General features: G+C 44.9%; 1 protein-coding gene across 4 annotated transcripts in view; it reads left to right on the top strand.

The window, feature by feature from the left end:
• TBC1D22A (TBC1 domain family member 22A) overlaps window positions 1-22925 on the top strand; it is a 416627-nt gene that overhangs the window by 101267 nt on the left and 292435 nt on the right. For all 4 annotated transcript variants that reach the window (XM_028827584.2, XM_015150588.3, XM_077949319.1 and 1 more), the window contains one exon: window positions 22185-22255. In XM_028827584.2, the coding sequence (XP_028683417.1) occupies window positions 22185-22255 (71 nt within the window). The remainder of the gene's footprint in view (window positions 1-22184; window positions 22256-22925) is intronic.

Genomic DNA, 22925 nt, shown 5'->3' with positions numbered 1-22925 from the left:
GGTTGGATGGAACGGTGTATCATTCACGTATTCGTGAGTGGATGTGAAGGTTGGATGGAACGGTGTATCATTCACGTATTCGTGAGTGGATGTGAAGGTTGGATGGAACGGTGTATCATTCACGTATTCGTGAGTGGATGTGAAGGTTGGATGGAACGGTGTATCATTCACGTATTCGTGAGTGGATGTGAAGGTTGGATGGAACGGTGTATCATTCACGTATTCGTGAGTGGATGTGAAGGTTGGATGGAACGGTGTATCATTCACGTATTCGTGAGTGGATGTGAAGGTTGGATGGAACGGTGTATCATTCACGTATTCGTGAGTGGATGTGAAGGTTGGATGGAACGGTGTATCATTCACGTATTCGTGAGTGGATGTGAAGGTTGGATGGAACGGTGTATCATTCACGTATTCGTGAGTGGATGTGAAGGTTGGATGGAACGGTGTATCATTCACGTATTCGTGAGTGGATGTGAAGGTTGGATGGAACGGTGTATCATTCACGTATTCGTGAGTGGATGTGAAGGTTGGATGGAACGGTGTATCATTCACGTATTCGTGAGTGGATGTGAAGGTTGGATGGAACGGTGTATCATTCACGTATTCGTGAGTGGATGTGAAGGTTGGATGGAACGGTGTATCATTCACGTATTCGTGAGTGGATGTGAAGGTTGGATGGAACGGTGTATCATTCACGTATTCGTGAGTGGATGTGAAGGTTGGATGGAACGGTGTATCATTCACGTATTCGTGAGTGGATGTGAAGGTTGGATGGAACGGTGTATCATTCACGTATTCGTGAGTGGATGTGAAGGTTGGATGGAACGGTGTATCATTCACGTATTCGTGAGTGGATGTGAAGGTTGGATGGAACGGTGTATCATTCACGTATTCGTGAGTGGATGTGAAGGTTGGATGGAACGGTGTATCATTCACGTATTCGTGAGTGGATGTGAAGGTTGGATGGAACGGTGTATCATTCACGTATTCGTGAGTGGATGTGAAGGTTGGATGGAACGGTGTATCATTCACGTATTCGTGAGTGGATGTGAAGGTTGGATGGAACGGTGTATCATTCACGTATTCGTGAGTGGATGTGAAGGTTGGATGGAACGGTGTATCATTCACGTATTCGTGAGTGGATGTGAAGGTTGGATGGAACGGTGTATCATTCACGTATTCGTGAGTGGATGTGAAGGTTGGATGGAACGGTGTATCATTCACGTATTCGTGAGTGGATGTGAAGGTTGGATGGAACGGTGTATCATTCACGTATTCGTGAGTGGATGTGAAGATTGGATGGAACGGTGTATCATTCACGTATTCGTGAGTGGATGTAACGGTGTATCATTCACGTATTCGTGAGTGGATGTGAAGATAGGATGGAACGGTGTATCATTCACGTATTCGTGAGTGGATGTGAAGATTGGATGGAACGGTGTATCATTCATGTATTCGTGAGTGGATGTGAAGATAGGATGGAACGGTGTATCATTCATGTATTCGTGAGTGGATGTGAAGATAGGATGGAACGGTGTATCATTCATGTATTCGTGAGTGGATGTGAAGATAGGATGAACAGTAGATGGAACCTGGCCCGCAGCAGGTGCTCAGTGAATGTCAGCTGTTTTTCCCCAGCTCCGTGAGGTCTTCTCGCTCTTAGCACCCCCAGGGTGCCTGGCCCTCACGAAGTGGGTCCTCTGTAAATCGTGTGTGTGTGAAGTTGACAGTGGCCCAGGGAGGCTGTGGGCAGGAGAAGCTTGAATGGTTGCAGATGGAGGTGCTGGTGGTGGAATTGGGAGTGAGATGAGATTTGGAGATTTTCTCTTGCCACCAGCCTTCCTCAGTCCTCTCTTACTTCTGTTCTCAGGGCATGTATGCATGCTTGTCTCTGTGGCTTGCCCAGAGCCTGCCACCTTGGTTGAAAATGGCTCCCGAGGCCATTCTCCCAGTGAAGCACTTGCTGCTTCCACTCAGTGCTGTTCAGCCCCGGGAGCCAGCCAGCGAGAGCGGGGCTATGGGAATTGGCTGTTTGGAGACAGGGTAGGAGTGCTGCAAGCTGAGGGTCTGCAGGGGTGGGTGTAGTGGGTTTCCCATCCAAGGCAGCAGCCCAGAAGGGTGGTGGATCGCCTGCTGTGGCCATAGAGAAGCAGAAAGGAGGCTGTGGCAGGGCGGAGGCCCCACCCTGGGAGGTGCAGCTGAGAGGCCCGATGCTGGGGCTTTCTGGAACGGAGGGGACCTCTGATTCTGGGATGCAGGACTGGGGAGCATGGGAGGAAAGGGGACAGTCTCTTGAAGAGGCACCGTGGACCCAGTTTTAGAAATTTCTAAATTGAAATTTCTGTTTTAGAAATTCTGCCTGTAGGTAGAGTGCTTCTGGTCCATGGGCTTCCAAAGCATCTTGCCCAGGTTTTACCACTGCAGTTGCCATAGTCTGTGCAGGGTAAGCGTGGCATGGCTGCCCCAGCGGGAGCTGCCCTCCTGGAGGAGTGGAGCAACTCTCACTTCTCTTTCTGTGGTCACACTGGTCACAGGTTAGGTGCCCACAGCATGCGCCCCATCCTCCCAGGGCCTTGAGTCTGATGGGCACCCATGACAAGCAGCCAGGAGGTGGCTGTCCAGGTGGTTGCTCTCCAAGACAATGAGAGGAGGAGCTGGAGGCTTCATGGAGGAGATGATGTTCCAAGGATGAGCAGGGTTTGCCTCAGAGGGAGGGGGAGGGGCAGGAGACGTACAGAAATGCCAGTAGTAAATTCGGAATGTCTCTTCTGATCACGCACTGCATTGGTGACACAGGTGGTGCATACTAATTCCAACTGACCAAGGAACAGAAGCCACCTGAGCAGTGAGCTCAGAGCCCTGCTCCCTTTGATCCCGTTTCTTTCAGGCTGGCTGGGTTCTGACTGGTCAGGATAAGTTGGTCTATTTGGTATCTCAGCAGCTAGCCACCTCTAGTATTTAACCTTGTCATTTGATGTACTTTCTTGGTCATTGTGCTTATCCCAATTAGGATTTAATTAGAGCCCCATAATGGGGTTTTAAAAGTGTTTTGGAAACCAAAGGGGTCATGTGATATGATTTTACACAAAACAAAAGCATTTCTGTCATTCAGGAGCCTCATTCAGCCCCCACGTCTCTCTCAGCTTTTCCCTTAAAATGCCTCCTTCCCCCAGCCCGGGCTGCACCTGCCTCTGGCCTGCATAGCTTTCTCAGACGCTCCCCCTCCATGAAGAATGCCTCCCTCCATTCTGTCTGCTGGCCTCATGGACATCTCTTATTTCCAGAGACATAGAGCCTCCTCTGCGAGGCCTTTTCTAGCTCAGCATTTAGCATTGTATGAGGCCTCTCGACTTGTCCCTGGGCCCCCTCCTTGTGTTTATTCACTCAGGTAGCTGTTTGCCTCCCTGGGGTTCAGCACAGCACATGGCCTAGAGGAGCGTTTGTCCAACACCTTTTCTGACAGTCCTGATGCCTCCACGTGCATATTCCTTCCTATTTATAACCAGAAGCTGCCTGAAATTACACACCCCCCCACCGCCAACTTTCAGATAAAAGAAGAAGTTAAAGCTAGAGAAGTTATTTTGAAAAACTCTGTTATGTTAATGGTAGGAATTAAGGGTCACGAAGCCTAGACTCCGATAACTCTCTAGAAAAGCTGCCAGGTGACGAGCATCCATGGCTCTCTAATGGTCCTGCGGTGGAACCAGAGACAGAGCAGCCACCATCCCTTGCTGCGGTTTGGCCTCCAGGATCCTGCAGAAAGAACACCTTCCGAAAGGCTCATTTAACTGTATCACCTGATCGGGGAAAACCAGTTTCCCTCCTAGCTCTGTCTGTGGAAATGAAACCTTGTTGAAATCTGCTAACGGCTGGAGAGGAAAAGAACAGACGTATTTCTCAGGTCTGCTGTACTTTCCCCTCTGACATTCAGCCTTCTGCACAAACAGATTGGTAAGGAGCACACAATTCAGCAGATAAATGTCGAAACATCGTCTTCTGGATTGGTGGTTTTCTCTTGCCGCCTATTTTCACCTAAGAAGAAACACAGCCTTTTTCAGAAAGTTAATTATTCCATTTTGAAAGCCTGAGGGCGATGGGGGTGTAGTCTGCTTCTAGGTGTACCTGCACTGTTTTGGGGTACTGTGGGCAGCTCCTGGCTGGATTGATTCCCACCTCTGTTGCAGGACAGTGCCCGGCTCATACCCAGTTCATCCTGTGTGTTGAGTGTTGGCGGCGCGACTAACTTAGTGAGTGAGTGAGTGAGGAACTCAGGCCTAGGGGTTTGCTGGCTCCCATTTGGGCTCTGCCGTTTCTGGTTGTTATGAGCCTCCCATTACTGTGCTTGACTTTCACCTCCCAAGTCACCCAGCAAGACCTGTGGCATCTGTCCAAATACTGGTGGTGTTCTCACCGAACCCACACCAGGTCATAACTCTGAAATCTTTGCCAAACGTCCGTCTCCCAGTCCCCATCGTCTCCTCAGCACCTGTGTGTATAAATTCAGGTAGTTGGCACCTGTTCCAGCCTCTCTGTAGGATCCAGGCCCTGCCTTCCTCTCCAGTCTTGTTTCTTGCAGGCACCCCCCATCTCCACCCTCTGGATGGGTGCACCGTGTTAAGCTCTTGCAGTGACTGGCAGATGTTTTATTGCTTCACACTCTGTGCTTCTATTTGTGCTGCTTCCTCTCTAGCTGCAGTGTCCTTGACATATACCTTACTTGGTTAGTTTTAGGTCAGATATTTATTTTACAAAGTCATTTATGTACCTGGTTTTAAAAATGGAGTAGTGTAGGTTGACCATCCATTATCCAAAAATCTAAAATCTGAAATGCTCCAAAGTCTGAAACGTTTTGAGCACTGATTTGACACCACAGGCAGAAAATTCTTCACCCGATCTTATGTGAAATCACATGTGAACTCTTAGGTGCACAACACACAGTTTATCAGTATCCCCAAGGGAAATGAGAGCCTTCCAGCCCCTTCAGCTGTGATGTGTCTTGTCTGTGCACGTCCAGGTTCCCCTGCACAGGCATGTCCACAGGGGGTAATAAGACCACACTTGTGCATTGGACGCACCAAGGGCCGGTTCCCCCTGAAGCCGCCCATGGGCGAGGCCTTTGTGCATTACTCACTGTGGCTTTTTGCTTATTCTTTGTTCTGGGGCGTAAAGATACTATTGAAAATGCCAAAAAAGACCTGTAGATACCCCTGTGGGTAACAATGATAAGAACAAGGAGCACTGATGTTTATCTGTAGCACAGAAAAGTCAGGCTGTTGGAGAAACTGGACCGTGGTGTAAGTGAAACATCTTACAGAAGAGTATGGTGTTGGAATGACCACCCTATGGGACCTGAAGAATCAGAAGGAGAAACCGTTGAAGTTCTGTGCCGAAATTGTTGAATAGAAGTCAATGAAAAATTAAAAACCAGTGCATAAAGCCAAAAAATAAAGATCTTTTAACATTTTATTTTATTTTATCTATTTTTTGAGACTGAGTCTCACTCTGTCACCCAGGCTGGAGTGCAGTGGCATAATCTTGACTCACTGCAACCTCGTCCTCCTGGGTTCAAGTGATTCTCCTGCTTCAGCCTCCCGAGTAGCTGGGACTACAGGCGTGTGCCACCCTGCTTGGCTAATTTTTGTATTTTAGTAGAGATGGGGTTTCACCATGTTGGGTCAGTTTGGTCTTGAACTCCTGACCTCAAGTGATCGGCCCACCTCGGCCTCCCAAAGTGCTGGGATTACAGGTGTGGGCCACCGTGCATGACCCCAAAAATGAAGATCTTGATTGTGTATTGAGAGAGTGAATCCATCAGCATCACAGTAAACACATCCACTTAACAATACACCTGTCAAGCCGCAAGCAAAGCTCTCTCGCTGTGAACTAAAAGTTAAAGGGAACTGTGACGCTTGTGCAGGCTGGTTGCAGAAATTAAGACTAGATAAGGCATTACATGTTTAAAAGTTTGTGCTGATCACAAAGCGGTGGAGAAATTCCTTAGTTTGCCAAGATCATCTCTAATGAGACGCTGATGCCGGAACAAGTCTGTAGTGCTGATGAACCATCATTGCTTTGGTGTTCTTGCCCCAGAAAGATACTGACGACAGCTGATGAGACAGCCCCTTCAGGAATTCAGGATCCTGGGACAGAATCACTGTGCCGGGATGTGCTAATGCAGCAGGCATGCGGAAGCGTAAACTTGCTGTGATCCGCAAAAGCTTGTATCCTTGCTGTTTTCAAGGAGTGGATTTCTCACCAGTCCTTTATTATGCTAACACAAAGGCATGGATCACCAAGGACATCTTTTCTGATTCACTTCACAAACGTTTTGTATCCGTGGCTTGTGCTCATTGCAGGGAGGCTGGACTGGATGATGACTGCAGGATTTGTCATTTCATGACAGCTGTTCTGCTTCTTCTCCAGCTGAAATTCTCAACAATAGTAATGTTTATGCCATGTATTTCCCCCGAGATGTGACTTTATTAATTCAGCCACGTGACCAAGTATCTGTAGATCAATGAAGAATCGATATCCAAACACTTTCTCAGGCAGCATGTCAGTGGCAGTGAACAGAGGCGGCGTGGGTTTGGAAGGTTGTCCAAAGGAGTTTAGCACGAAGGACGCTGTATCTGCTGCTGCCAGCGCTTGGAACACACAGTGACAAAACAAACAGCTGTGCATGCCTGACACAGCCTCTGGGCTGTGACTGTGTGTTCAGTGATGATGATGAACAAAGTGGTGACTTTGAAGGATTCTGCGTGTCAAGCGAGACAAAAGTGACGTCTGACCTCCTTACGTACACCTTCAAGGTTCATCAGAAAGCTGGAAGAAGTGGATATCAAAGAAGTCCTCAACGTGGATAAATGAGGTACCAGTTGTTAACCATTGGAAGAAGTGGATATCAAGGAAGTCCTCAGCATCGATAAATGAGGTACCAGTTGTTAACCATTGGAAGAAGTCGATATCAAAGAAGTCCTCAGCATCGATAAATGAGGTACCAGTTGTTAACCATTGGAAGAAGTCGATATCAAAGAAGTCCTCAACGTGGATAAATGAGGTACCAGTTGTTAACCATTGGAAGAAGTGGATATCAAAGAAGTCCTCAGCATCGATAAATGAGGTACCAGTTGTTAACCATTGGAAGAAGTCGATATCAAAGAAGTCCTCAGCATCGATAAATGAGGTACCAGTTGTTAACCATTGGAAGAAGTGGATATCAAAGAAGTCCTCAGCATCGATAAATGAGGTACCAGTTGTTAACCATTGGAAGAAGTGGATATCAAAGAAGTCCTCAGCATCGATAAATGAGGTACCAGTTGTTAACCATTGGAAGAAGTGGATATCAAAGAAGTCCTCAGCATCGATAAATGAGGTACCAGTTGTTAACCATTGGAAGAAGTGGATATCAAAGAAGTCCTCAGCATCGATAAATGAGGTACCAGTTGTTAACCATTGGAAGAAGTGGATATCAAAGAAGTCCTCAGCATCGATAAATGAGGTACCAGTTGTTAACCATTGGAAGAAGTGGATATCAAAGAAGTCCTCAGCATCAATAAATGAGGTACCAGTTGTTAACCATCAGTAGATGTTGAAATAGCAAAAATGTTTTTGAGTCGAGGTAACTGTGATGATAGTGACGATGAAAACGATGACATTCACACTGTAGAAAAAGCACCTACAGATGACATGGCGAAAATGTGCAACAGGCTTACTGAAGGGCTAGGGCAGCATGTGTTCACAGCAGAGCAAGAAATCACATCAATTTAGAAAATCAAAGAGACACTTAAAAGACAAAAACTGTCGCTAATGAACAGATGACTCCAGAGGACACATTTAAAAAACCCACCGGGCAGAATGCCTTCTCATCCCTAGAGCACTCACTTCCCGGTCCCTCAACTACTTCTGATGTTTCTTCTCACTGAGAAAAGCAAAAAACCCGCAGTGTCCAGGAACCTTTTAATGGAAACCCAGTACCGTAGATGGAGACTGGAAGCCGCCATTGTTTGTTGCCGCTGTTGCTTCGCAGTGGACGCGGGTGTTTTGGGGAGGCTGCCGTGCCACTTAGCTACTCTGAACAGTTTTTTTCACTGTATTAATGGTAGGTCATATTTTTTATTGTTAAGTACTTATGTGGGAATAAGTGTAAGAAAATGATTGCTTATTGGTAGCGTGTAAATTTAGAGTCAGGAATGATGGTGATGCCAGACAACCACAGATTGCCCTCACGGGTGACTGAGATAGTGACACCTTGGCTTTTAGGTGGTTCGGTATACACACATTTTGTTTCACGGGCAAAATTATTTTAAAAATGTATGAAATCACCTTGAGGCTATATGTGTAAGGTATATATGAACCATAAATGAATTTTGTGTTTAGATTTAGGTCTCATCCCCAAGATACCTCATTGTGTATATGCACATATTCCAAAATCTGGAAAAAACCCAGAATTTGAACACTTGGGATCCCAAGCTTTTTGGATAAGGGAGACTCAACAGGCAATATAAGATTTGTACTGGAAAGGGTAGTCCCCCGTCCCCACCCTTCCTCATCCCTGCCTTCCGTCTCTGAGACGAGGCTGTGATTGTACCTCTTGGCTGTTGCTGCTGGTACTGGTCTTGGTATTTCTAAATACTGTGGTAATTTTGCAGATTTTTACAGTTTAGCCGTATTTATTAACTTTCTACTCTGAAGCAGAGGGTTTAACTCTCTTACCATGCTTCTTCCTCTTCTCCTTCCCCATTCTCTCAGTTTAATTTTTGGTGACATTGGGATTCATTGTTTGTGATGTGATAACTCTAACTCTGGTTCGTGACTGAGTACCTGTCACGTATAACTTGTTTTATCCTAGAGTTGTTCATTTGCGGGGTGAGGTAGGGGGAGCTCACTGTGTGGGTGGGAGTAGGTGGGCTTGCTCCTGTGTTCTGCTCCAACACAGCTCTTTCTAGGGGTTCTTTGTCCTCAGTTGGCCGCTCCCTGTTGTCATCCCCTTGTCAGGCTGTTATCCGTGCTGCTGTGCCGCCTCCCACTACTGTGTCTGCTGTCCATCTTTCAGATTTCTGCTGACATTTCTTGTCTGCCTCCTTTACACCCTTGTCCTTGTTTATGACATTGTTCCTTTACTGCCCTGTTGGTGAGAATTAGGGGAAGTAGAGATAAATCTGTGCTTTGCTTGGCTTCAAGATGGCTCTCCAGTAGCAGCTCATGGAGAATCTTTCCTGATGTCCCCTTCTTCAGAGAAGAGACCACCCCTCTGGTGACTCACTGTACCTTGCATTCCTTTCTCTCATAGTCCTGGTGAACAGTGATTTCACTGGATAGGTTTCTTCTTGCTATTTGACAGTGAGCCCCTTGAGGGAAGGAACTGGGTTTAATCACTCCCTTGGAGGCTAGTTCAGGGCCTGGTCTGTGGTGAGTGTTGATTGGCACCTGCCAATGGGATGGATTAATGTGTGGGTGGACTCGGCCTGGGGTGCATCTCAGTGGCTTTGCCCAGAGGCAGCTTACACAGGGGGCGTGCTCAGCAAGTGCTGGCCACATGGAGTTGATCTGTGAGGCTCCCCTGCCTGTGGCTTTAGGTACAGCACATATGCATATTTTTGTAGACCCTCCTTATGCTGGTGACACTCAGCTTTTAGTCTAGAACCACATGTAAGCCTAAGTGCAGTGCACATGCATTTCTTACTATTGTTCAGTGTTTCTCCCAGATTTTATTATTACAAAAGGTTTTAAGAATCATAATTAAAAGCAGTTAATAAGAAATGAATCTTAAAGAAGTTTAAATGACGGGTTGATTTTTCTGTTATTCTTGGCTTTTCAGAAAAAAAGGTGCTTATAATTAGGAGTTCTTTGCATATACCATTTTGTGACAGATTTCTGGTTCAGTCTCAGATGTGATATTTTACATCCAATTAGAATGAATGAGTCCCGATTGCTTTATGGGTTGGGTTCACAGAGTGTGCTGAATAACTGCATCTGTCAGCATAACAGAAGCGTGCTCTTGCATTTGTATATTATGTCACAGTTCACAAATGTTTCCCCATGTATTGTCTCTTTGTTCTTTGTAAAAATTATGTGACTTAATCAAGGCAGGTGTTTTTATTTGTCCTGTGTTTCAGTGGAGGAAACTGAAGCTCGACAGATAAAGGGGACTGTCCAGAGCCTCCAGATAGTTGTTGGCCAAGCTGGTCCTTGAACCAGGTGCACTGAACCCACAACCAGTGTTTGTTGCTCTACGCTCCGCTCTCTCTCTGCTCTCTTTAGAGTTAGCGCTTGGTAATTTCCTATTGAGAAGTAAAGCTTTCACAGTGCAGATGAGCATTGAAATTGTGATTTTGGTGGTATTTTCCTGAAAATATTCCAAAGTTTCAGTTCTCAGAAAGGAAATCCACTGTTGTAGGAGAAATGGTATTTATTTCTCATTCGCTTAATCTCATTCATTTTCTACCTATGTAAGTATTTCTTACATTTTAGTTTTCTGTCTCAGAGCACTTATGATTTTACTGCTTGACTGTATGAAACTATAGAGACAGAAAGCTGAAAGGAAACCCGTGTTAGTCTGTTGCATATTGCTCTAACAGAATAGCACAGACTGGATAATCTATAAGGAACAGAAATTCCGTCTCTCCCAGTTTTGGAGGCTGGGAGGTCTCGCATCAAGGCTCCAGCATCTGGTGAAGGCTTGCATGTCATCACATGGTCGAAGGCAAAGGGCAAAACGGGACAAAATCTATATCCTCACGTGACAGAAGAGCAGAAGAGGGCAAATCTACTTTTGGGAGCCCTTTTATAATGACCTTAATGCAGTCATGAGGCTGGATTACTCATGACCTAAACACCTTCCCACAAGGCCACCTCCTAACACTGTTGCACTGGGGATTCACCAGGGATTAACTTTCCAACACATGAATTTTTGGAGGGACAAAAACATTCAAACCATAACAAAAGCCAGACGCACATGTTTTAAACATAAAGACAAGCAGTTGAAATAAAAGGGTAGAAAAAGATATGTCATGCAAACTCTAATCACAAGAAAACGAATTTGCTTATAATTACATCAGGAAAAGTAGACCTCAAGACAAAGAGTTGTATTAGAGACAAAGAGGGATGTTTCATGATGATGAAAGGATCAATTCATTAAGTAGAGAGATGAATCCTAAATGTGTATGCGCCAGCTTTACAATGCATGAAGCAAACATTGACAGCAATAAAGAGAGAAATAAACAAGTTTACAATCCTAGGCAGAAAATTTAACAGCCCTCTGTGAGTAATTAAAACAGCAGGTAAATTAAAATGTTAGTAAAAGTATGGAAGATTAGAATAACATTATCAACCAGTGGGATCTAATTGATTTATAAAATACCACATCTGCTAACTGATAATGTTAATCCTTTTCAAGGATGTGGCGCATTCACCAAGTAGATTATATGCTGGCCCCAAAAAGTTGACAGTAAATATCAAAGGGTTGAAACACCACCAAGTTCATCTGATCAAGTGCTTTAAATTAAAAATCCGTAACAACAAGATACACAGAAAATCCTCAGATAGAAATTTACCTGCATACTTCTAAACAACCTATGGGTCAAATAAATCATAAGGAAATTTTGAACTGAATGATAATGACAACACGTGTCAAAATTTGTGTGATCCACCTAAAACAGTGCCTGGAGGAAAATTTATACTTTTAAATGCCTATATTAGAAAAGAATAAAGGTTTCAAATTAATATTCAAAGCTCTCATTTTAAGAAACTGGAAGAACAACAATAACCAAGTAAAAGAAGAGAAACAATCTAAATAAGGGTGAAAAATAAACTGAAAAATGGATAAACAGGAAAAGAATCACTGAAATATAAAGTTTTTTTGAAGAGACCCTTGAAAAACCTCTAGTTAGACTAATGAACAGAAAAAAAGAGAAAAAACAAATTACCAATATGAGAAATGAAAGAGGGGACATCACTACAGATCCTACAGACATAAAAAGCTAATAAGGGAATGTTATTTACAATTTTATGCCAATAAATTCATGAAATGGAGATATTTCTAGAAAGACACAACTTAAACTAATGCAGGAAGAAATGGAGACCTTTATTATCCTTATATTGATTAAAAAAATTAAATTTGTTATACAAGAGCCTTCATGCAAGGAAAACATCAGGACCAGATGGCTTTGCTGGTGAACTCTATCAAACATTTAAAGAAGAAATAATAGCAATCCTCCAGGAACGCTTTCAGAAAAGAAAGGAGGAGTAAACACTTCTCATTTTTTTAAGGTAACATAATCCTGATATCAAAATTTTAACAAAGACATTATAAGAAAAGGGAACCTGGGACCAATATTTATGATGAATATAGACAAAAAATTCTTTAAAAACATATTAGCAAATTGACTTTTGCCTTAACCTATGAAAGAGTAACTGCCAAAGGAATTGCACTTCTGTTATCAACAGCTAGAAAACTGGACCAGATATGTGAAACAATTGTTTTTAGATACTGGGCAACAGGCAGTGCAGGGCTGTGACCCTGTGAGATAGGACATAAGTAAGGTGACCTGTATAAGGACTCAATTTGCAATTGAATGCAGTTGCCAAGCAGCAGCATAAGTGGGGGAACCCAAACGAACCAAGCAGCTTTGCTGAGTTGAGGAATTAGGAAAGAGTTTTGAGGAGGCTGAAACAGAAATCATATGGAGCAGAGTGTTGGAGAGGAGGGAATTGTACAGGGAGAGAACCCCAGATGTCTGCAAAGTCCCGTCAAGTCCTTGGCTGAGTATTGATCTGCCCAGGAGTGGGGTGGGATTCTATGAGCTGGGGAAAGTCACCAGAAAGCAGTGAGTTGAATAATCCCAAGAGCCGTGGGAATAGAGTGCTGGAGAGACAGCACCTGCAGGAACTTGGCGAATGAGCCACGTGAACCTGGAAGACACCATTCGTGTCCCTCCAGCCCTCTGTATTGACTAGGATGAGATCGCGCCAGCTGACAAAGGAAGTTTTTACAAGATCCGGTTCTAGTATCACAGTGGCAATAAACTGATACCTGGGATATCTGGCATTCAGTAAAAAAGTAACTGGTATGCAATGGAATGGAAAAATATGACCCGTAATCAGAAAAAATATTAGTAATTAGAAACAGACTCATGGATCAATAATAACATTTTGAACAACCCAATAAAATATGGGTAAAGGTCCCAGCACTTTGGGAGGCCGAGACGGGCGGATCACGAGGTCAGGAGATCGAGACCATCCTGGCTAACACGGTGAAACCCCGTCTCTACTAAAAAGTACAAAAAACTAGCCGGGCGAGGTGGCGAGTGCCTGTAGTCCCAGCTACTCGGGAGGCTGAGCCAGGAGAATGGCGTAAACCCGGGAGGCGGAGCTTGCAGTGAGCAGAGATCCGGCCACCGCACTCCAGCCTGGGTGTCAGAGCGAGACTCCGTCTCAAAAAAAAAAAGAAAAAAAAAAAAAAAAAAGGGTAAAGCATTTCAACATACACCTCACAGAAAGTATACAGATGGCCACAGTAAACACATGAAAATCTCTTCAGTGCTCAGCATCATTAATCTTCATAAAATTGCTCTATGAAATCACAATCAGATACCATTTAACACTTACTAGAATGGCTAAAATAAAAAGACTGACAACACTAAATTTTGGCCAAGATGTGGAACAATTCAAATGTTCATACATTGCTGGTGAGAAGTGTAAAATGGTGCAATCACTTTAAAGAACCTTATGGCAGATTTATTTTAATTAATTATTTATTTTTAAGTTCAGGGATACATGTGCAGGATGTACAGGTTTGTTACATAGGTAAAATGTGTCGTGGGGTTTGTTGTATAGATTCTTTCATCATCCAGGTATTAGGCCCAGTATCCATTAGTTACTTTTCCTGATCCTCTCCCTCCTCCCATCCTCCGCCCTCCAGTAGGCCCCACAACATGTGGTATTTGGTTTTCTGTTCCTGCTTTAGTTTGGTAAGGATAAAGGCCTCCAGTTCCATCCATGTCCCTGCAAAGGACATAGTCTTGTTCCTTTTTTTTTTTTTTTCTTCCGAGACAGAGTCTTACTCTGTCACCCAGGCTGGAGTGCAGTGGCACGATCTCAGCTCACTGCAAGCTCCACCCCCTGGGTTCACACCATTCTGCCACCTCAGCGTCCTGAGTAGCTGGGACTACAGGTGCCCACCACCACGCCCGGCTAATTTTTTTTTTTTCGTTTTGTTTTTTGTTTTTGTATTTTTTGTAGAGTTGGGGTTTCACCATGTTAGCCAGGTTGGTCTTGATCTCCTGAACTCATGATCCACCTGCCTCGGCCTCCCAAAGTGCTGGGATTACAGGCGTGAGCCACCATGCCTGGCCAATCTTGTTCCTTTTTATGGCTGCATAGTATTCCATGGTGTATATGTATCACATTTTCTTTATGGAGTCTATCATTGGTGGGCATTTAGGTTGATGTCATGTCTTTGATATTGTGAATAGTGCTGCAATGAACATAGGTGCGCATGTGTCTTTGTAATAGAATGATTTGTATTATTTTGGGTATATACCCAGTAATAAGATTGCTGGGTCAAATGGTATTTCTGTCTCTAGGTCTTTGAGGAATTGCTACACTGTCTTCCATGATGGTTGATCTAATTTACACTCCCATCAACAGTGTAAAGGTGTTTCTTTTTCTCCATAACCTCACCACCATTAGTAATCACGATTCTGACTGATACGAGATGGTATCTCATTGTGGTTTTGATTTGCATTTCTCTAATGATCAGTGATGTTGAGCATTTTTTCATGTTTCTTTGGCTACAAGTATGTCTTTTTCTTTTTTTATTGAGACAGAGTCTCACTTTGCACCCAGGCTGGAGTGAGTGGTGCAATCTCGGCTCACTGCGACCTGCACCTCTTGGGTTCAAGTGATTCTCCTGCCTTAGCCTCCCAAGTAGCTGGGATTACAGGTGCCTGCCACCATGCCTGGCTAATTTTTCTATTTTTAGTAGAGATGGGATTTCACTATGTTGCCCAGGCTGGTCTCGAACTACTTACCTCAAATGATCTGCCCGCCTTGGCCTCCCAAAGTGCTGGGATTACAGATATGAGCCACTGCGCCTGGCCTTTTGAAAAGTGTCTGTTCATGTCCTTTTCCCCCTTTTTAATGGAGTTGTTTTTTGCTTGTAAATTTAAGTTCCTTATAGATGCTGGATATCAGACCTTTGTCAGATGTATAGATTGCAGAAAGGCAGTTTTTAAATAAAGGGAGATGTACATCTGCCCTGTGATCTGGCAGTTCCACTCCTTCACACCTGCCTGGGAGAAATGGAGACACACACCCACTAAACATACATCCGCAAGAGTGTTCATCGCAGCCTATTCATGGTAAAAATCACCCGGCAGTTCCGCTCCTTCGCACCTGCCGGGGAGAAATGGAGACATACAACCCACAAAACATACATCCACAAGAATGTTCATTGCAGCCTATTCATGGTAAAAATCAGTAACTAACACAGAAGTCTATGAATGGGTGAATGTGTAAACAAGTTGTGGTATATTCTTAGAATACTTTTACTGCTTGTAAAGAATGAACTACTGATGCTGGCAACATGTGTGACTCTTACACATTCTGAGCAAAAGAAATAGGACACAAAGGATATATACTGTCTGTACCGTTTATCTGAATTGCAAGAACAGGCAAGTCCAGTGTGTGGTGATAGATATCAGAAGGCAGTTAACTTGGAGTGGGGGCCAAGAACGACTAGAAAAGAGCAATAGACATGTTCTGTGTCCTGTCTGAGGGCAGCAATACTTTTTTTTTTTTTTTGAGGCAGACTCTCACTCTGTCACCCAGACTGCAATGCTGTGGCGTGATCTCGGCTCACTGCAGCCTCCGCCTCCCAGGTTCAAGTGATTCTCCTGTCTTAGCCTCCTGAGTCGCTGGGACTACAGGTGCCAGCCGCCATGCTTGGCTCATTTTTGTATTTTTAGTAGAGATGGGGTTTCACCATGTTGACCAGGCTAGTCTCGAACTCCTGACCTCAGGTGATCTACCCGCCTTGGCCTCCCAAAGTGCTGGGATTACAGGTGTGAGCCACTGCGCCTGGCCTAGCAATATGTTTATTATATGTAAATTATACTTTGATTTCAAAATATCACACCCCGCAACAAGCAAATCACTAAAGGGGAGGAAGAAAGGATGGAGCATTCTGTCCGGCAGTTAACTGGAGACAGACAAAAGCCAGGTGGTGGAGTCTGACCTTCAGGAATGCATACATTACTCCTAGGAGACAAGGCGGGTGCTCATGACACCCCCTGTCATTGGCGCTCACGGAAGAGGGAAGTGAGTGAGGACTGTAGCTGTCAGGAAGGGCATCTTAGACGTGGCAGGTCTTGCGATGGGCCCTGAGAGCTGCGTGGAATTTGACCAATCGGAGATTAAAGTGGCGATGTCACACAAACTTTGTAGTTCTGTAGAAACCCCGGGGGGCGTACGGTGGAAAGTAAGTCTTCTGGCATCCTTGACTCCATCCTGGGAACCCCTCCCCAGATGCTGCCTGTGCTTTCAGATTCTCCTATGTGCTACAGAAATCATCATTGTATCTACGGACTGTTTTCATTGTTCCCTTTTTACTTTATCATTTAGATAAACCTCATGTCCACACAAAAAGACAGACATTCTTTTCTACGGCAACAGTGTATTCCAGGGCATGGATCGTCTCCTTATTCATGGGCATTTTAAAACACGGCATCACTCAAATGAACAGCCTTGTGCATAGCCTTTGCATTCCTTTGCAAATCTCTCTGTAGAACAGGTTTCTTAAAAGTTGCTGCCCAAGGCCGGGAGCGGTGGCTCACGCCTGTCATTCCAGCACTTTGGGAGGCTAAGGTGGGCGAATCACCTGAGGTCAGGAGTTCAAGATCAACCTGGTCAATATGGCCAAACCCCGTCTCTACTAAAAATGCAAAAATTAGCTGGGCACAGTGGCACTTGCCTGTAATCCCAGCTACTCGGGAGTCTGAGGCAGGAGAATTGCTTGACCCCGGGAGGCGGAGGTTGAGGTGAGCCGAGATTGCACCACTATGCTCTAGCCTGAGGGACAGAGCGAGATTCCATCTCAAAACAAACAAACAAACAAACAAAAAGAACAAAAAAACCTTGCTGCTTAAAGGTTATATACTTTTGAAATTTGACCAACAAAAAATCTATGCCAACGTACGCTTTTACCAAACTGTGAGAGAGTGGCTGTTTACCCAAAGTCTTATCAGTATTGCGCATTATCATTCATTAAAAATGTTATCCAGCTTGTTTTTGACAGATTTCTTGTTTTAATTTGTTGTTTGATCACTATTGAGGTGATGTGTCTTTTCTTTTTTTTAAAAGACAGGGTTTCACTCTGTTGCCCAAGCTGGGGTGCAGTGCAGTGATCATGGCTCACTATAGCCCCAATCTCCCGGGCTCCACTGATTCTCCCACCTCAGCCTCCTGAGTAGGTGGGACTAGATGTGCACACCATCATGCCTGGCTAATTTTTTTTTTCTTTTTGTAGAGACTGGGTTTTGCCATGTTACCCAGGCTGGTCTCAAACTCCCGGGCTCAAGTGATCCGCCCGCCTCAGCCTCCGAAAGTGCTGGGATTGCAGACGTGAGCTGCTGTGCCCAGCCTGAGGTCATATGTCTTTTACACAATATGTTTACTAGCCATTTGCATTTCCTCTTCTGTGTATTTTCCAGTTTTCGTGGGCTGTTCATTGTCCTACTTTACTGTGTGCTCTTTGTATATTAGTGATGCTAACCTTTTTATATATGTTGCATGTATTTTTCAGTCTGTTATTTGTTGGTTGCATATCAAAAGTCCTTCACTATACAGTCATTTCCAATCTTTTATATAGTTAATTTGTTAATACTTTTATTTATACTTTCTGAGATTTATGTCTTGCTTAGGAAGTCCCTTCCCCCACCAGGATAGTTTTTCCTAGTGTTTTCACTCTTTCCTTGACACACTGACACACACTCATCCGCCCACCTGTTTAGATCTGTAAGCATCTGGAATTGTGTATGGTAAGATACATGGTCGAATTTCCAGATACCATATTGTATGACCATCGTTGGTTGACTGCCCCCTGATTTGAAATGCTATTTTTTTTTTTTTTTTTTTTTTTTGTGACGGAGTCTCGCTCTGTCTCCCAGGCTGGAGTGCAGTGGCGCGATCTTGGCTCACTGCAAGCTCCGCCTCCCGGGTTTACGCCATTCTCCTGCCTCAGCCTCCCGAGTAGCTGGGACTACAGGCGCCCGCCACCTCGCCCGGCTAGTTTTTTGTGTTTTTTAGTAGAGATGGGGTTTCACCGGGTTAGCCAGGATGGTCTCCATCTCCTGACCTGGTGATCCGCCCGTTTCAGCCTCCCGAAGTGCTGGGGTTACAGGCTTGAGCCACCGCGCCCAGCCGAAATGCTATTTTTATCATAACTAAGTGCTCATAAATACATAAGCTTGATTTTGAACCATTCATTCTGTGTTCTTGATTTCTTTGTCTTAGTATGTCTTTTTCAACCCTATTGTCTTAATTCCTGTAGCTTCATTATATGTTTTTCTTATCAGTTAATGTGAGTTTCTTCACATTATTCCTTTTGGGAATTTTATTGGCTCTTCTTATGCCAATCAAGTTCCAGGTGAACTTAGGGTCAACATACCAAGTTTCAGAACACATAAGTATATCCCATTGGAATTTTGATTGGGTTTGCATTGAACTTGACGATTTCTAAAGTGACACCTGACAGCATTATAATTTTGAGTCTTAGATCCATGTATTCTATTTAGTCTGTTGTTTGAGTCTTCTTGCTTTCAGCTCCCAAATATCTCCTTGGTCATTGCTTTACTTTCACTGCCATCATCACCCCTACACTGGGCTTGTGAAGTAGTCCATTGAGTGGTCTCCTTATGACCACTCTTGGCCCCCCAGTCTCTTCTCCAGGATAATCCAGGCTTTGCATTAGCTGTTCCCTGGGCTTTGACTACTCCCCTGCTGGCCTCACTCTTCACTCAGTTCATTTCCCCTCATTCTTAGATCTTATCCCCATTGTCATTTCCTCAAGGAAACCTCCCTGACCTTCCTAACAAGGTACAATTCCCCATTTACGGTTTCAGGGCACCCTTTGCCTCTTCATCTGAGCACTCAGGGTAGCTGTAAGTTTACTTTGCTCTTCCTTGGAATGGGAGGCGAACTCTGTAAGCACAGGTGAACTCTCTAGGCATAGTTAAGCTCTGTAAGCACAGGTGCGCTCTCTTAAGCACAGGGCGGATCTGGAAGCCCAGGGGACTCTTAAGCCCAGGCAGGCTGTCCAGCACAGGGGTCTGTGTAGGCACGGGGACTGTGTTTGGTGTTGCTCACATTTGTAATTCCCCTCCTCCCCCTGGCCCAGAGGCAGAGGCTGGTGTCAGTGAGCTTGGTGTTTCCTCCTATTTATGTAAGTGTTCAAGTGAAGACTTGTAGTTTTCTTCATGAGGTCTTGTACAGTTCTTGTTAAGTTTATGCCATGTTATTTTCTTTTTGCTGGCAGAGAAGGGCTATGGATTTTTGAATGTTCCTGTATTTGGCCATCTTGCTTATCTCAGAGCTCTGTTTCCTGCCATTCTCTCGGTTCTGCCTCTCTCTCTGTTGGCGTCATTCCTCAGGCTGGTTGGGTGCGGATGGTTGCAGCAGTTCCGACCCCCACATCTGACGCTGGTAGCTTTCAGAGGAAGAGGAGTGGGTTGCCTCCAGGAACTTCCCAAGAACCCGGCGGAGTGTTCTCAGAAGCCCTCAGCTGTCTGTGCTCAGTGGCTTAAGTAGGGGCCTAGGCCCATTGCTGACTCAGCCATTGGTGAGGTGTGGCCTAGCTCTGCAGGGCTCCAGCCAGGCCCACCTGTGGGTTCAGCTGCCTCTGGGCTGAGTCCCCACCCACAGGGCTGCTGCAGGGAGGTGTGAATACTTCGCAAAGCTGGGATTCTGCTAGAAAGATGCACCAAACACCTCTGAGGATGGTCTTGTGGCTTCCCTGTCAACCCCATTCAGCACGTCGGTAAAGCTACAAGATTTCCCGACGTTGAACCGTCCCTCCTTCATTCTTTACGTGTATTATTCTTTGACTATCCTGCTGCCGTGCTTTGATCTCCTAAGGTTTTACTTTGGATCTTTTTGTCTGTATTCGGAAGTGAGATTTGTCTGTGCTACAAAAGTCTTTCTAAGAATGGAAGGGACGTAGTGGAAAGACCCTGGTATTGAAGGTTGCTTAGCTCCTGTGTGACCTTGGTCAAGTCACTTAACCTCTCTGAGACTATTTCTTTCATATACAATAGCGATCACAGCCCTAAGTAACACAAGCTTGTTTTGAGGATCAAATGAGGTAAGACGTATGAAAGCTCTCTTTTAACACCAAAGCTTGAGCAGAGTTAGAGCCTTGTCTCATTATGTAGATTCAGGATTTTTGAATTTTTGTGAATTTCTTCCAGTGAGGAGAGAGGTTCAGAGAACGTTAACAAATAAGTTTCCTCTCAGCTTTTCCTCATAAACCATAATCAGAAAACCAGAGTTATGCTGAGGGAGAGGCACTGGGAACATGGTTGGTAAACATTACATTATTGGTGTTCAGATACGAGGTTCCTGCTTTTCATAATATCCTTAGGGTACTGGGGAAGATTTGATATTTTCTGAGATTGCTGTAAAATGCAAGTTATTGCTGCGACTGTCGCCCAATTATTCTGTACTTATTTTACTTAGACTTTAGTAATTGGAAAAAGATTAGATGTCAGGACTTTGTATTTTGTTGATTACATTAGCAAAGTCTTCTCTTTAATCATTTCTTTTATTCCTGTTATTAATCATTAGCTCCAAGCTGTTAGGAGAAGAACCTAATGGTAGATTCCTAACTTAAAGGAAAGAAATAATTACTTGAGTTTCCGTGGGATTGGGCAAGTGTTGCTATACCTAGACATTGAAATAGATTCTCCCGCCCTTCAGGGCATGGGAATGAGACACTCAAGGAGACGCAGAAGGTCGATGGAATGCGGGGCCCACATCCTTACCCCTCTGCCTCGATGCTTGTCCTTCCCTGCCCTTGGAGGTGCTGGACCTTGCTCCAGGACCCCTCTGCCTCTGGCCAGCCCCTCCCATCTCGTGATTTTTTCTACTTGTAGGTATTTGTAAAGCCTCATTGACTTGTGTTAGACTACCTTGAAGACTTTGTCTGTGTAGAATATGGCCACTTCCTTAATTAATGGTGTATAAAGACAAACTTATCTCCATGAAACGATTTCTTTCAAAACCAGTAGTGAGAAAAAACCATATCATATAGGTATGCTTAAATAGTAAATGGAAAGTGAGATGGATGAAAGAAAGGAAAACCAATTAACATGATCAGGTTGGGGTAAAAGCCTTCAGGAGAGAGAGGGAGGTGGGAGGGAGAGAGAGAAGGAGGTGGGAGGGAGAGAGAGAAGGAGGTGGGAGGGAGAGAGAGAGAAGGAGGTGGGAGGGAGAGAGAGAGAGGAGGTGGGAGGGAGAGAGAGAAGGAGGTGGGAGGGAGAGAGAGAGAGGAGGTGGGAGGGAGAGAGAGAGAGAAGGAGGTGGGAGGGAGAGAGAGAGAGAAGGAGGTGGGAGGGAGAGAGAGAGAGAAGGAGGTGGGAGGGAGAGAGAGAGAGAGGAGGTGGGAGGGAGAGAGAGAGAAGGAGGTGGGAGGGAGAGAGAGAGAGAAGGAGGTGGGAGGGAGAGAGAGAGAAGGAGGTGGAAGGGAGAGAGAGAAGGAGGTGGGAGGGAGAGAGAGAGAGAAGGAGGTGGGAGGCAGAGAGAGAGAAGGAGGTGGGAGGCAGAGAGAGAGGAGGAGGTGGGAGTGAAGGAGGCTGGTGTTCTCTGGACTTCCCTGGTTGAAGGAGGGAAGGGGTCATGGGGCCTCACCTGTCCCATGGTAGCTGCAGGGACACTGGGGATGCCTTTTGCAGACATGTACTCGGATTCTGTTGTAAACAGGTAACCTGGAGCTTGGTTTGAGTGGAATGGTCACTTACCTTCTCTGAGATAGTGAAATCAGTCGGTATCTGAAATGTTGATCATTTAGTTTAATTTGTTGATGGGGCTCATTGCCTCCTAATAAAACAGGTGGAATGTGTTAAAGCACTGGGGGGGTTTGCTACCCTTTTGTAAATCTTATTTCTCTTTGTCTCTTTTTTCGTCAACAGAGGAATTACGGAAGTTGAGCTGGTCCGGAATCCCTAAGCCAGTGCGTCCAATGACGTGGAAGCTCCTCTCAGTAAGTCCCACCGCCCCGCCCATCAGCGCCTCCTTCCTGTGCACAGGGACTGCGGGCGTCTGGCCTGAGTAGGGCCTGACAGCCACTGCCCACGGGTTTGCCCTGGCTTTGGGTTGCAGTGATAAAGGCCTTTGCTATGGCTAAACTGACATTTTCCATTCTTTGCTTAATTTTAAGCTTGGTTTGACAGGACTGGCAGAAAACAAGGATAGATCATAATTACGACAACGGTATTTTTTCCTCGGATTTTATTATTAGAAAATCTTTGTATGTTCCAGCCTGTGATATAGAAAGGTTTCAGCATAGATGCTTATTTCAACTCTGAGGAGTTGCAACAGGGAAATATGTTTTCAGTTTGTTTGAGATATGCTGAAAACAAGGACATGTGTTTGACCAAGTTTTTTTTTTTTTTTTTGTAAGTATTAGTAGTGTTGTTAGGAAAAGAAAAAAGTGGATGAGAGAAGCGGTTTGTGTTTCTTGGGTGGAGTGTGGCGTTCCGGCTGCCTCAGCTCTAGCGCTGAGCTGCCTGTCTGGAGCGCTTTGGGAAAGGTTGGGGTAGGCGGTGGTGACCATCAGCACGCCCTCGTACTCTTAGCTCGGGCTTACCATTGCAAGTGAGTTTGGCCCTGCCGACCATTTCAGAACTGGTTATAGACAGTTTTCTTCTCTT

The sequence above is a fragment of the Macaca mulatta genome, chromosome 10, assembly GCF_049350105.2.
Source record: "Macaca mulatta isolate MMU2019108-1 chromosome 10, T2T-MMU8v2.0, whole genome shotgun sequence".
In the NCBI taxonomy this organism is placed as follows: Eukaryota; Metazoa; Chordata; class Mammalia; order Primates; family Cercopithecidae; genus Macaca; species Macaca mulatta.
Note: the sequence above shows the minus strand (reverse complement) of the source record. Positions and strands in the feature narration are given on the sequence as shown.